Genomic DNA, 14129 nt, shown 5'->3' with positions numbered 1-14129 from the left:
CCCCTGCCTGGGCTCCTGGGAGGGGGTGGAAGCCCCTGAGGCACACAGGTCCCCCCCCCTGTACCTGCAGACGGGGTTTTGGAGGCTGGGCACCGCTCCCAGCGCCACGAACCTGCCATCCTTGCCCCAGGACGGACGGACGCGCCCTCGGGAACACGGCACCGCGCTGCCCCCTCGTCCCGACAAAAACGGAGACACAGCCTCGAGATTTGCCCCCCCCCAAAAAACCACAGGCACAAAATAGCAGCAAAAAGCAGAAGTAGTGCAGGCAGATGTGAGCTGCTAACGGCTCGCAGGGGGGGGGCAGCGGGGCTGTGCCTTGCCCGGACGGCCCCAAGGCAGATGGGGCTCACCAGGGCTGAGCTGGTGCAGGCTCAGGGCCTGATTCACCGTCCTGCCTCACGTCCGTTCCCGGAAAACACACGCTCAGCAGGGAACGGGCAGGAACAGGCACTTCACGAGTCATTCTTCACCCTCGAAGGCTCCTGGCAAGGGAGCAGCGCCAGCGTGTCGCACGTGGGCTCGGGAGACGCGGCGACGGGGCGAGGCGAGGGAGCGGCAGCACCCCCAGGGGCGCACCCAAGGCACCCTCGGGCCGGAGGGGCAAACAGCCGGCTCTTTCCCTGGTCCCTTTTACCCCGTGCTTGATCCAAGGCAGACGCGAAGTTTTGCAGCTGGTGCGGACGCAGAACAGCGGAGATGCAACCCCGGTGGCTCCTGCGACGGACTCGCCCGCAGCACTGCCATGATCCGTGGTGCCCCGGTTCTGGGGGCACGGAGGTGCCCCGAAACCTTCTTCCAATTTCCAGCATTGCAGAAATGAAGCTTTTTATGAGCGCGTGATGAAGAGCGAAGAAGTCGGGTCAATATCTGGCCTCTGCTGACTACGGAAAGAGGAGTGACAGCCCGGGTGGGGCAAGGTTTTACATTTTCCTCCCGTGAAAGCAGAAGGAAAGGGCTTTAATCCACAAATGGTGATGATTTGTAAAAAAAAAAAAAAGAGGGCGCAACTTCTCTCTTTGCCTAGTGCCAGGCACAAGATGCAGCCCCGTTTTATCATCCCGATTCACGCTGCAGGAAGCGGGACCTGTGGAGCTCTGATAACATTGTGGGAAAGGCTGAAAATACTCAAACCGATTGTTTTAGCCCCAGGCCTTGCCTCAAATAAACCTGCTGAGCTTCTTCCTCCCGTAACAACTCTTGACCACCGCAACCCTAAACACAACAAACACCAAACTGCCTTTTTTTTTTTTTTTTTTTTTAATTCAGGCCTCCCTCTCTCCTCCCACTTCCATTCAAGCTGATATCAAAGCCCCGCAGACGCCAGGGGTTAGCAGAGCCCGGGTGAAGGCACGGTGGACGAAGGCACGTAAATAAGGGCTGAGGACAGAAACTCCCCGGGTAAGGCACGGGAGGTTTGCAGCGACGGGCCAGCAAGAACAACCCACGACAGAAAACTTCCCCGAAGTTCAAAACAGCCCCGAGCCAGCCGCTTCCTCGCTCTGCAAAGGGAGGGGTTTTGCAGAGCAGGCAGCTCGAGACGAGCCGTGCCGGACCTGTCTTCGCTGCAGGCTGATTTAAACCTGAACTGTAAGGCATCTTTCTTCTAATTACAGACCTTTCGACTAATTACAGGGTGAGACTGCCGGTCTTGCAAACGCGACGCCTTTTGATGCTCTCTTCCCCACGGCCCGCTGCAGGTGAAACTTGACCGAGCCACGACGGGCACCGAGGAGGCACCGAGGCTGCTTGCTTAGCTCCAGGAGCTGCAGAGCTGAAGTTTCCAGATCAGAAGAGTGGGAGGGGAAAAAAAAAAAAATCCCTGCTGCAGCTAAGTCAAAGTTGCGGCATCAAACTGCTCGATTCAGAGGATGGTTCCCTCTACGAAGCAAAGGTTAATCCGTCTCCAGATCCAGAAGTTACCCTGGTAAATGAGTAGCAGGCTTGCTTTTCCTCCAGAGGCAAATGGACGTCTACAAAACACCCACGGATAAGCCCTGCCAGCTCTTCGATCGCACGCCTGAGAGAGAACACGCGTTTGATTATCGAAATGCAGACGGCATCGGCCCCTGTGTTCACCCCGGCACCGCCAGGACCTAAAAAACCTTCCGACAGCTTCGGCTCCAACCGGCGGCACGGCCTGCGAGGTCACCCAGTGTAAGGAAGGGGAAGAAAATGAGAAAAGTGAGAGTTCTTCGTAACAGAAGAAGTAACGATGCTGTAATTAGTGGCTCGAGGAAGAGGAAGATCCGGGGAAGCAGGACTGAGCCTCTCCGTCTCCCTGTGATGACGGGAAGGACGTTTTGGCACCCGAGACTCGGTCGCTGGCTCCCACCGCCCAGCCTGGGCCACATCAAGGACAAATGCTTCTTACCGGGCTGCCCAAAAGGTGCTCAGCCGCTCCGTCCCCGAACCGAAACGCCGGGGCTCCTCGCTCCCGGCCCAGCACTTCGCCGTTCTCCATCAGAGACTTCTCCTAATGCTTCATTTAAGCCTCCCCTGCTGCACTTTAAGCTCGTTACTCCCCATCTGAAAATTGCCGAGCGCAATTAGAGCCCGTTCGGATGCTGGGGAACGTCCCAGAAGGGGCCCCTGTGAATCTGTTCCCTCCAGCCCGTGCTGCTTCAGAGGGATTCCTATTTTGGGGAGCAAAACCTGCAGCCGGAGGAGTTTCTCCTTACAAGACAGCCGCTTGTGGACGGGGTCCTCATCACACCCGAAAAGAGGCACCTGCAAAGCTGAGCTTGGGCACCCCACAGCAAACCGAGCCTAAGCAAAGCTTCGGCTCAGCTGGAAATTAAAAAAAAATACATAAATAAAACAATCCTGAGCGGTAATATCCTGTCCTTCCCCAGAGACCAGCTTCGTTTGGCCTCATCCAGAAGCAAACCCGCAGCAGGCAGCGCTCCGGGTAGCTGCAGCCTCCTGGGAAGAGGACGACGAGGATGTGCGGGAGGGAAGGGGCTGGAACCAGGCTCCTGCTACCCCTCGGCCTTAAAGGCTATGACGGCTACGAAACCCTCCTGCGGGTGGGGAAGGTGACAATTTTGGGGGCTGCCCCTGGCCCGGAGCTGCTCAGAGCCCCGTGCGCACCGCAGCAGCTGAAGTCGCTGGCTAGGGGGAGGAAACCTCGTTAGGGGAGGCTCAGACCGAACGCAAACCCCTCCGCTTAACAAATTAGGTTAAAGTCAGCCCAGATCAGAAAATCTCAATCATGAATCGGCCCCCTGGGTTCGACCGGCCGGTTATTTCCCTCCAGCTGCTTTTAACCCCACCGAGCAATGATAACACGGCACCGTGCCCTCGGTCAGCCCCCGGACCCCCAGCTCAGCTGCTGGGGACTTTGGGGACAGACGCGGGCATTTCTGTGACAAACCCAGCACGGAAAGGGCACGGGCACCACGTCGTCTGTGCCACGAGCAGGGGCCGAGGACCTGCGGGGGATGAATCGCCACGTGGAGGGAGAACAGTCGGAGATTTTAGTCGGGAGCAGGGAAGGCTGGGGCGGGATAGGAAGAGGAAAGAGCAGGGCTGGGTTAGTTACTTCAGAAATACTAATTAATACCTCCGATTAACAAAGTACCGCACCCCGGGCCAGAGCAGCGATGCAGAGGGTGTGGAACGTCAATAACAAAGCGACTGCACGTCGCTGCGTCCCACGGCCCGCTCGGGATGCCAGGGAGCTAATTAAAAGGGAACACATTTGTGCCTTGCCTTCGAGGCCACGGAAACCCCGGGCACGACCACGCGGCAGGGGGATTCACCTCCCCTTCCCCAAGCAGGACACACGCGGGGGGGAGCACAAGAGAGGTGAGGATCCAGGGAAAATATCCCTCCTTTCGAGGCGCACAACGCCAAGGGAGCGTTCCCCCCGCTACGATCCCATCTGAGCGAGGGGGACTGGTCCTCCAGCCGCGCTGGGGAGCATTTCCCAGCACATCTGCGAGGCTGGGGGCAGGCGGACCCCAGCCCGGGCACCGACACTCGCGTGTCACTGACCTGGGTTTTTGGGGGCTCTCTTTGGGCTCCTTGGACGCGAACCAGCCGCCGGCCCTGCTCCTCTCGTCGCCTGCCGCGGGCGAGCCTCCCGTTTTCTCTCCCTGGCCTCTGCCCCCGGCGTCGCTCTTGGCGCCCCCGTGGTGGAAGAAGCCGCCTTTGGGTTTCTTCTCTTCCTTCCTCGTTTCTTCCGCCCGCTTCTCCTGCCTCGCCTCCGCGGAGACTGCCGAGGGCGCCGCGGCTTGGGTGGGCTTGCCCTCCGAGCGGCCGCTCTCCTCCATCCTGGCTCTGCCCAGGTGGTTGCTGAGGGTCACGGCTTTGGTGGACACCTTCAGCTCTTCCTGCAGGACCAAGCTGGGAGGGGACGGGATGAACCTGGGCTCGTCTCTCTGCTGCGTCCTCTCGAAGCCCCCCCAGGGTGCTTCGGGGGGCTCCGGGTGCAGGGGGGCGAAGCCGAAGCCCTCCTCCGGCCTCCTGGGGCCGCCGGGCACGGGCAGCGGCGCGGAGCTCCGCGGGGCAGGCACGGGGCTCTGCAGTGCAGGCTCGTCGCCGTAAACGTGGCTGCCGTTGATGCAGAGGGAGGACCGGGACACGGGGTCGCTCTTTGGCTTCAGGCTTTGGATGGCTTTTGGCTCCAGGACGGGGCTGACCTGGGAGACGTCGTCGCTGAACGCTCTCTTGTGGGTCAGCCTCGGGGAGGGCAAGAAGTCCCTCACTGCGGGGACAAAACACAAAGCAGGTGAGGCCCTGCGTAAAGGGCACGAGCAGCCTTATCTGCTACTTGCAAACGCCGATATGATCTGCAAAATTACACCGGTTTTCTCCCTCCCAGGCTCTGCCAGTTACTGGAAACACAAAGCACCGGTCCCGAGCACGAGGCTGCACAAGCTACACGACACGCACGCACAGCACCTCCCGCTGCAGGATCCAGACACGGGTCTTTGCAAGACATAACCCTTGTCTGAGAGGATCCGAGACCTACAATAAATGCGAGAAGCCATCCAAAAGCTCCTTAAAGGCCTCACGCTTCGGTGCGCTTTAAGAGTTCGCATGGAACAAAAGCCACCGAGCCCCTGAGCTCCGCCGGGTTTGCGTGGCACAAGCCAGGACGGCGCAGCGCCTGCTTCTCCCTCCGGCAGCAGCTGCCAAATGCTCAGCAGACTTCAGAAACTCCCCGAGGAATCGCGTTAGGTGATGCAGAGCTGCTCTGCCCCCCCCGCCTCCCTCACCACGGCACCAGCCCGGTGCCTCCGCTGGCTCCAGCCGTGCCCAGGCCGTCACCCAGCAGCGCGTACCCCGGGACTCCCACCCCATCCGGGAACCGGCTGCCTCCAGCCCATTAAGCCACTTAATTATATATTTTGTTTTCAAGGGACAGCAAGAATTAACTCATTACAAGGGCCTTTTTTGTTTGCGAATCGCCGCCCTTCCAGCGCCAAGAGCTGGGATTGCTTTAATCACCGGGACCCGGTCACTGCTTTGCCCCCCCCGGCCAGCAGGACCTCGTTAGGCAGCGCCTCGAGGGCCTCTGCCACGAGCCGGTGTTTGCGACCAGTTTTGGGGTGGCAGGGGAGAAACGGCCCCATGCCACCCCTACACCCTGCTGCCTATAGGGTTGGCGGCACGCGGGCTCGTGGCGTGCAAGGCGTGCGTGCAGCAGTGCAAAGCAGCCGCGCCGAGCAAGGCTGTCCGCACACGGGCTTGGCATCAAAAGCAAAATTTCAGATCTTTTCCCCCATTCTGGCAGGGCAGGGAGGTGGTCTCGGAGGGCTCGTGCGGGACGCCGCTCCTCAGGTAAGCGATTGGTTAACAGATTTGCAGGAAAGCCGCAACAGCAACAAAGAAAAGAAGGGGGAAAAAAAAAAAAAGGCTGAGGGGGGAGAACTAAACCCGTGATCCTCTTACCGGAGCGCTCCGTGGACAGGCTGCTGTGTCTGCTGGGGGATTTGGTTACCTCGGCAGAGCTTGCGGCCGGGCCCAGGCTGGCCGAAGAGATGGTGCTGTCGGAGCCCAGCGAGGTGTTGGACTGCGTCAGGGACGACTTGCGCAGCTTGCCCTTCAAGAAGCCCTTGATTTTGGACTTCTTGCCCCCGACGTCGAAGTCATCCTCCCCGTCGAGGGCGCCCACGCTGCTGGGGATTATGGCAGAGGCCGACTCCAAGTCGTATTTCTTCTTGCCCTTCACCTTGTCCTTCAGCTTGCCGAAGGGCGAGCGCGGCTTGTCCTTCACGGACAGGTCGAACATGCTGGCCGTTAGGTTGGTGCGCGTGAACTGGACGCTCACTTCGACCTCGCCCCGCTCCTTCTCCTTCTTCCCAGCCTTGGAGTGTAGCTTGTGCCACCTGGAGACACGGAGAAAAGAAAAGGAAAGGCGCCTCCGTCACCTCCCAGCGCTGCAAACCCCGGCACAGGGGTGTTGTAGGGCAGCAGAGCTCTGCCACCCTCCCCGCGTGTGCAACCGGGCGCACACCGACATCGGGCACCCCCGTGCATCTCAGGGGGGTGTTACCAGTGGCCAGGCTCCCCTCTGCCAGCTGGGAGGTTGCTGCGAGCCCACATTTTTTAAAAAAAGACAGCTTTTTGGTGCTTAGAGGCAGTGACTCAGAACAAATCCTTCTGTTGGGGGTCGGTGCTGTCGTGGCGCAGGAGCTCAGGGGCACCAACACGACGTTATTCCAGCAGTCAGTGACAGAGGATGCAACGCACCTATATGTTGGTTTATATATATTATACTCTATATATTTATACAATACCCCTCAATACCCCAATTCTGCAGAAACGTCACCAAAAACGAAGCAGGCAGAAGCCCAAAGTGGAGGCAAAAGGCTTGTACCTATCTCAAGGCCCTAAACGCAGACTTTGGTCGGCAGCTCTGCGCACAGAGGTGGGGCAGCAGGGGACACGGGGGAAGCAGTTCCTCCTAAAACTGCCGTCCCGCACCCACCAGCCCGGCATCCTTCCCCCCCCCCTCCTCCCACAGCGCTGCCGGGGCAGGACGGGCTGATCTCCGCACCCGGGGCATCCCCCGGGTGCCCCGAGGACACGATAGGGCTGTGCCACGGGACAGGGACCCGATAACGCCTCCGCCGCTTATCACACGGCTGCAGGAAGGCAACGAGACCCGGTCGGTCCTGGGTTTGTCGGTCCTGGGTTTGTCCCCGCAAAGATTTCCCCCCAAGCCCCCCAGGCAGAGGAAGGAGAGATGGCTGTGGCTACGCCGGCCCCAAAACCCAGCCCGGGGATTTGCAGGGTCCTCCAGGAGCCGGAAGAAATCTCCAAGAGGTGCCTTAACCCCGTCCTAGTGACTTCCCAGCAGCTGAAAATCCCCGCCGAGTTTCCCATCCTTAGCGTTGACTGGAAAAGGAAAAGACGGGGCAGGAAAATGTGAAGCGACGGGGACGGGTGTGACCCTGCTGAAATCACTGGGGCGAGGAGGAAATTTGAACCACGTCCCCGAGAGGTTCCTGAATCCCCAAATCAGGAGCCAGCGAGAAGCAGGAGCACTTCACGGGGTGAAATCCTCCCCCAGCCCAAAGCTCATCCTCTCCGCCCCCACAAGATGCCAAATTTAAAGTATTCAGAGCCAAACCCTGAGGCTTGAAAACACCCAGGGCTGCAGGAAGGCGCACCGAGCCCGCAGCCGGACCTGGGAGAGGTTCGGAGAGGGGGACGAGCGACGTGCGGCTGAGTCATCGGACGGGAAACATCCCGAGGCATTTTTATACCTTGCATCACCCCGTGGAAAAAAAAAAATAAAGAGCGAGAGAGAAAATCTGGGTGGGTGAGTGCGAGGAAAGGCGAGGATGAGGAGACGAAGCAGCCCGTAAAGCCCTGCGCCGCATCCCCCGTCCGTCCCTGTTAACGCTGCAGTCATTAAACCTCATTTGGTTGCTCGCCGGCGCCGCCTTTAAAAGAAGGAGCCTTAAACCTGCTTCAGAAAAAGAGCAGCTCAAGGAAAACCTCTGCTTACACTGGCACAGGACCGTGGAGCTATTTTGGGCTCCCGAGAGCCAACCGGCGGCCGGTCGGAAACGCACCTCGGCAAGGGCGAAGCGGTATTTTCAGGCAGGGCTCCCAGCGGGTGGCACACGCTGAGCCTTTCCACATCAGGGCTGTTTGGGGGGGGGGGTTGTTGTTTGTTTTTTCTTTTTAATCCTCCCAGAAGCCTGCCCGTACCTAAAGGGGGCTGCGGGAAAGCTGGAGGGGCGCGCTCGGCGCCCCGTCCTGCTCCTTCCCTCGCGCCCTGCGGCTGGGCACGAGCCCCCCGGAGACACGGAGCGCGTTTGCCCCCTCGGGCAGCGGGTCGGGGTGCAGGGGAAGGGCCACAGCGAGCTGCCCAGCGGAGGAAACCACGAACGGAGGAGAGCTGGCTCCCTGCAGGCACCCCAGAAAGGGGAAGCGGCTGGGGCCCCGTCGAGCTCTCAGGATACGAAACGTTCCCTCCTCCCGCTCCGGGATCCGACGCGCGCTCATGTAGGTCAGCGCGCTTCTGCGGCACCTCCAGAAACCTTCCCCGTGCCGAGGCTCCTCTCTCCTCCCACTCACCTCCTCCGAGGAGAGCGGCGAGAGGCAGAAGGCAGATCGGGGAGGGGGAGCCCAGCAGCTATTTTCTGCCGCCGGGATCGATCAGGAGGCGCGGAGAGCAGCGCGCTGCCCCCGAAAGGCACGAGCTGCCCCCATCCTCCCTCCAGCAGCGGCCTGGATCGGAAAGTGCTGAGCAAAGGGGAAAAAAATAAAATAAAAAACAAACCTCCCGGCGCGGAAAGGGAGCGGGGGAGCTGGTGGTGAAGGAGGGCAGGGGGCCACACCGAGGACGCCGCGCTCGGGGTCAGCGCCTGGCCCGTGCCCTCCCCGCTCCTGCGAGCGAGTGACCTGGATAAGGGAGGCTGGGAGCCGGCAGGGCACGGGCCAGCATTTCCCTCCTGGCGGCCAGCAGCCAAGTGTCACACGAAGCCTGCTGTCCCCACGGCTGGGGAAGCTCCCAGGCCTCCGTCAGGCCACCACGGGGTGACCGCTTACAGGCGGCGCGGGGAGTGCCCCGCGAAGGCGGCGCTCCTAAAAACGCCGCGTTGGGCATCCGAACGCGAGGGGGGAAGGCACTCGGGCGCTCCCAAATCCATCAGGGAGAAAACGTGTTCGTGTTTGAGAGATACCTGCCTGCCTCGGGCCATCCCCCAGCTGCCGGGATGGCTCGGGGGGCACGGAGCCAAGCCTTAATGGAAATAACCGTGCAGGGGGGACCCCAGTGGGGAGACCGAGCCCAGGCTTCCCGTCCCTCGCCCCTTCCACGTCCCCCCACGGCTCCTTCAGCATCACACCGGCAGCTTGGCGGGCGGGCGCCCCAAATTCCTGCGGAGATCCGACCGGAGAGCCCTCCCACACGCCCCGGGTACCTTCGGCAGCGGTGTCCCAGTCTCACCGCCGGCCTGGTCCCAGCGCTTCGCCAGCGGCAGGTTCCCGAGAGCCTCCTTGGGTGGCCAAGTCGCTCGGAGACCCTCACGTTCGGGGACGCAGGCGGGGAAGGACGCACGGACAGGGGGTTCCTGCGGCTCTCCGGCAGCCAGCCTCCTCCCCAAAGCTCATTCGGTGTGGACGGGGCAGCCTGAGCTGCGGGACGGAGCCAGGCAGCCCAGCACGGAGCCAGAGCCTCGTCCCCAGCCGCGCCAGCCCGTCGTTTACTGCTGAATCATCCCTGCACCAAGGTCAGCCCCGCTGCCAGAGGAGCCCCACGTCTTTAATTAGTGACAGAGACAGGGCTGGGGGCAGCCCAGGGCCCCGGGGGGGGGGCGAGAAGGTGAGCACAGAAGAGGAGACCCAGGGGAAAAGCCCAACCATCTGCAGGAGGGGCACGGCTGCTCCTCCCGAGGGACCGCGGGGAGGAAGCTCACCGAGCCCAGAGGGGAAGCAGAGGGTGGGAAACGGCCCAGCCGGCCCCCCGGGGAGTTTGGGCTCCCCATCTGGGCCTGTGTTTTCCATGCAGCTTCTTCCCCCCCCCCGCCGGCGCGGGGAAACTTCTCTGCCGGGTAGCTTTGTTCCGTGTTGGTTTTGGACGGCCTGTTCTGCAAGGTGATCCCCCACGAGCTGCCCAGAGCACAGACGGAAAACAAACCCAGGCTGATCCCCCCCACCCCGCGGACAGGGAAGGAAGGGGAAGGCCATCTCTCCAGGCGTCGTTCCTCCGACAGCTCCATACGAGCTGCAGCGAACTGCTCGAACTGCTCGCCAGGTAATCGGGCACGCTAACGAGGCGACTCTGCCCTGCTCATCCCGTGGCTCCAGCTCCGACCAGACCAGCCCGGCACGTACCCTCGGCGCTGAGGGCACGAGGTCTGTCCCAGCAAGGTCCCGAGCGTCCCTCACCACCTCCCCTTGGTTTTGGGGGCCTGGCGTGGCCCCATATCCGCACCTGCCACGTTCGGGAGCTGGAGGAGGGAGCAGGACAGAGAGCAGGGATGGGTAGGAGCTATCGGCAGCACCGGCACGGGGGCAGCCACGCGCAGCCCCACTGCGCATCAACTCACGCTGAAAAACTCGGAGAATTTCTCCAGCCCGGCACAGGACGGGCAGGGAGGAAGACGGAGGGAGCTGTAAAAAGGAGCGTGAAACATTTATGAACGGAGAGGAGAGAGTAATGGCTGGAGACAGCAACCAGGCTACGCAGCTATATTCATCTGCTTATGCCCCAGGGCTTCCAAGGTTTGCATCCTCCGTGCCTGTGGATGCCCCGACCCGCCAGGCAGGGGGGATTAGGACCGCTCTGCTGGCCCCGAAAGCACCAAGAAGAGGAAGAAACGAGCCCTGAGCCACCTCTGTGGGATCCCAAAGCGAGGAGCTGCTGGGCGGGCTCCCCCGGCGCACCTGCAGGTGCTGGGGCACTGAGCAGGAGGTGAAAATGAAGGCGGGGGCGGGCGGGAGCCGCACGTTTTTCCTGTAAATCCTTCCCCAACAAGCAGGGCTCGCACAGAGAACCAAGCACCTGGAGGCACGAGGCTCAGAGCAGCCCGCAGGAGTACAAAGGCTGGGAGGACACCCAAAACCCTGCGCCCCCGCCAAGCCCCGAGCTGCAAAGGCCCGGCCAAGGAAGCCGATCCTCGCGGACACGGGCAGCGGGCAGAGCACCCCGAGCCGCGTTTCGGCAGGACCGGCCTCTGCCCGCGGGGTTTCGACACAGCGCAGCATTTCCTGGCCGCGGGGATGCAACGACCCCTCGGGGCTGCCTTTCCAGCCCCAAAACGAGGATTTCGTCACAGCCCACAGCATCCGAGGTGCTCACTGTCGGTCTCGGCCACCCCCAAGAACCCGCTTTAACATTTTTCACCTCCCAGACCTGCTCCGAGGGCACGACCGACAGCTGGGGAAGGACCGAAAGACAGCCAGGGAGCCCCGGCGGGGATTTGGGGACCGTCCCTTCACCCCAAGGATGCTCCTCGCCCCTCCGAGGTCCCTGTCGTGACCACGGGCAGGGGTGATGGGACCTCCTGGAGCTCTTCCCCTGCACCCCGGGGCCACACCGAGCTCGGGGCAGTGTCCCCCGGGGTGCCCCAAGGGCTTTAGCTAGGAAGGGTCGGCACCCAGAGGAAAGGCACCTCAGCAAGGATCTGCACCCCTGGCCTCAGGCTGCTTCCACGAGGGACATTTCCACGGGTGACTTTGCACCAGGGCTCCGGGCAGGGACGAAGAAAGGATGCTAACGGGACCTGGCACCGTAAAACCCAGAATTTTGCTCTTGGATGCCCCAGCATCCACATGTTTCCACGCGAGCAGGGCTCCATCCTTCCCACCAACGCAAGAAGCCGCCACCACGATCAGCGCAGAAAAAGCTCCGGGAAGAGCCCTTTGACCAACAGGGTTAAAGCCAGGGGTTAAAAATAAAACCACAAGTCAGAAGCGAGGAGCGACGCTCTGCACCGCGGCTGTCGCCAGCCCCGAGCCGCGGAGCCTGGTTTCAGCCCTGGGATACCCAAAAAGGCCACGGGAGCCCTCGGGCTGCTCCTGGGCGGCTCCAGGAGCGGATTTTCCCCCAGACAAAACAGAGACGTTCGGAGCTGAACGAGGCAGCTCATAAATGCCACCGGACGCCGGCCCACGGCCCCGCTCCGAGCCACGGGTCCAAGTTTGACGGCACTTTTTCCACCGGGCTGAAAACAAGGAGAAAAATCACCACCGGGAAAGTTTCCGCCCAGGCAAAACTCAGCAGTAAAACGAGAGCAAGGTCAACACGCTGACAAGCAAGGCCTGTTTTGGTTTGTTGGTTTTTTTTGTGTTTTTTTTTTTTTCCTCCTCTTTTTTGGGCCCTTTTCAAGCCCGCAGCAGTTTCATGCCTCGGAGCAAGGGCTGCAGGTGGGGACCTAAAACCAAAAGGGCACCGAGGGAGCTCCCCGTGCCCCGAACGCTGCAGAAAAGGGGAAACGTGCAGGGGATGAGGGGCAGGAGCAGGGCTCAGCCCCACGGCATTCACCAGCACGGTGCCACCAGCTCCCTCCCTGCCACTGCCCCACCTTGTCCCCACCAGGGTTATCTGCATGGCACAGCCCGCGCCTGGAGGTGGGGAGCCTGGGCTTATTTTGCCATTTATTTTATTTTTTTTTAAAGCTATAAACTTCCTATTAAACAAAGCCGTCGGTGACGGGGCCGGGTGAGGTGCCAGAAATCGGTTCCCCCTGTGAAACACGCGCAGCCCCGGCGGCGTGCAAACCGACCAGCCTTACAGCCCCAACGCTGCGAGGAGATTTTTTTTTTGTAATATTTGCCAAAAAACAAATGGTTTTGACTCGCAAGCTCCGCTTTGGGGGTTAACGTGAATGTAGATGCTCGGGGTGCAGCCGAAGACCCCCCCCCACCATGTTTTCTGTGCGTGCTCCCATCCCGGAGGCCCCGGGTGAAGATAAAAAGCCTCGAGAGCCCCAGCGAGGGGAAGTTGGTTCTCCTTATGCAAGCAGAGCTACAGGAAGGGAGGGAGACAAACAGCAAAAAATAAAAAACAGGGCACCCCCGGCCCTGCGCCCCGGGGCCTCGCACCCCAAGGCCTCGCACCCCAAATCCCAATGGGGCCGCGGGCACGCAGGGCCCGGCTGGGGCGGACGTTGCCCCACAGAGCAGCGATCCCTGATGCCCAGACCTTTGCCACGAACCCGTTAAACCTTCCTGGGATCACCACAGGCCCCTTAAACCCTCCTGGGATCACCGCAGGCCCCTCTCTTCACAGGGCCGCGGCGCTGGTTTGAATTAGGGCCGAGCCGAGGGAGCCAGGCCCGGCTTCTCCCCGGCGCCGCCCGCTAATAAAAGCGAAATAAACGCCGGGGGGGGGGAGCACTCAGACAGCAGCTTCGGGGTTTGTCCCTTTTTCTCCCATTTTAGGGCTAGCAGGAGTGGCTTGCAGACACCAACGAGCCACAGGAAAAGCGCTCGTGACCCCGTCGCACGCTCGTCGCGCTCCCGTCAGCGAGGCCGTGCCCGGGTAGGGGGGCGAGGGATTCGTGGGCCAGCCGAATTCCTCGGGTCTGGGGCACGGAGGAGCCGGGTGTGCGTGGAGCCAGGCTCAGAAAGTTCTTCCCTGAAGGAATTTCATCCGCATTCCTGCCTCTCCGCTGCCTGGCAGAAGGCTGGGAAGCGTCAGGCTGTTTTTAAACCCTCCTGGGAGGAGGAGGAAGGACGGCAAGTCCTCCGCCCGCAGGGGGATCCCTGCTGGAGGCAGCGCCTCGTGGGGCTGGGAGCAGGACCCCGGGATGGGGAACAGCACTGGGACAAACTGGGACATGGCAGCGAGACGTCCCCGGGGGCTGCAAAGCCACCAGACCCCACGTGGATCCATGCCACGGCCTCCTGGGGGGGCCTTGTGGCACCCCACTTCCCGGGGGAGGAGGGATGCTGGGGTATTTCCAGCCCCGTGACTACGTTTGGGGTGATGGGGAGCCCTGTGACACCCTTCTGGGTGCTCCCACGGACCCCATAACACCTCATTGCCTTCAATCCCCTTTGGGGTACGCAGGGATCCCATAGCACCCTATGCCCTGTGATGCCCTTCTGGGGGCTCAGATGGACCCTGTGACACCCCACCTCCTGCAATCCCCTTTTTGGGGCACGCACAAACCCCACAACACCCTGTCCCCTGGGACACCTTGCCAGGGCCACAC

The 14129-nt window shown here is 61.4% G+C and overlaps 1 protein-coding gene across 1 annotated transcript in view; it reads right to left on the bottom strand.

Moving 5' to 3' along the window:
- The window catches only part of RAB11FIP5 (RAB11 family interacting protein 5), a 32319-nt gene that overhangs the window by 16776 nt on the left and 1414 nt on the right, over window positions 1-14129 (bottom strand). Inside the window, 2 exon segments of the mRNA XM_080592085.1 lie at window positions 4000-4711; window positions 5902-6338. Of these exon segments, the coding sequence (XP_080448211.1) occupies window positions 4000-4711; window positions 5902-6338 (1149 nt within the window).

Source organism: Anser brachyrhynchus (genome assembly GCF_964034855.1).
Source record: "Anser brachyrhynchus genome assembly, chromosome: 4".
Taxonomy (NCBI): Eukaryota; Metazoa; Chordata; class Aves; order Anseriformes; family Anatidae; genus Anser; species Anser brachyrhynchus.
The sequence above is the reverse complement of the archived record's forward strand: the minus strand, read 5'-3'. Positions and strand labels throughout refer to the sequence as shown.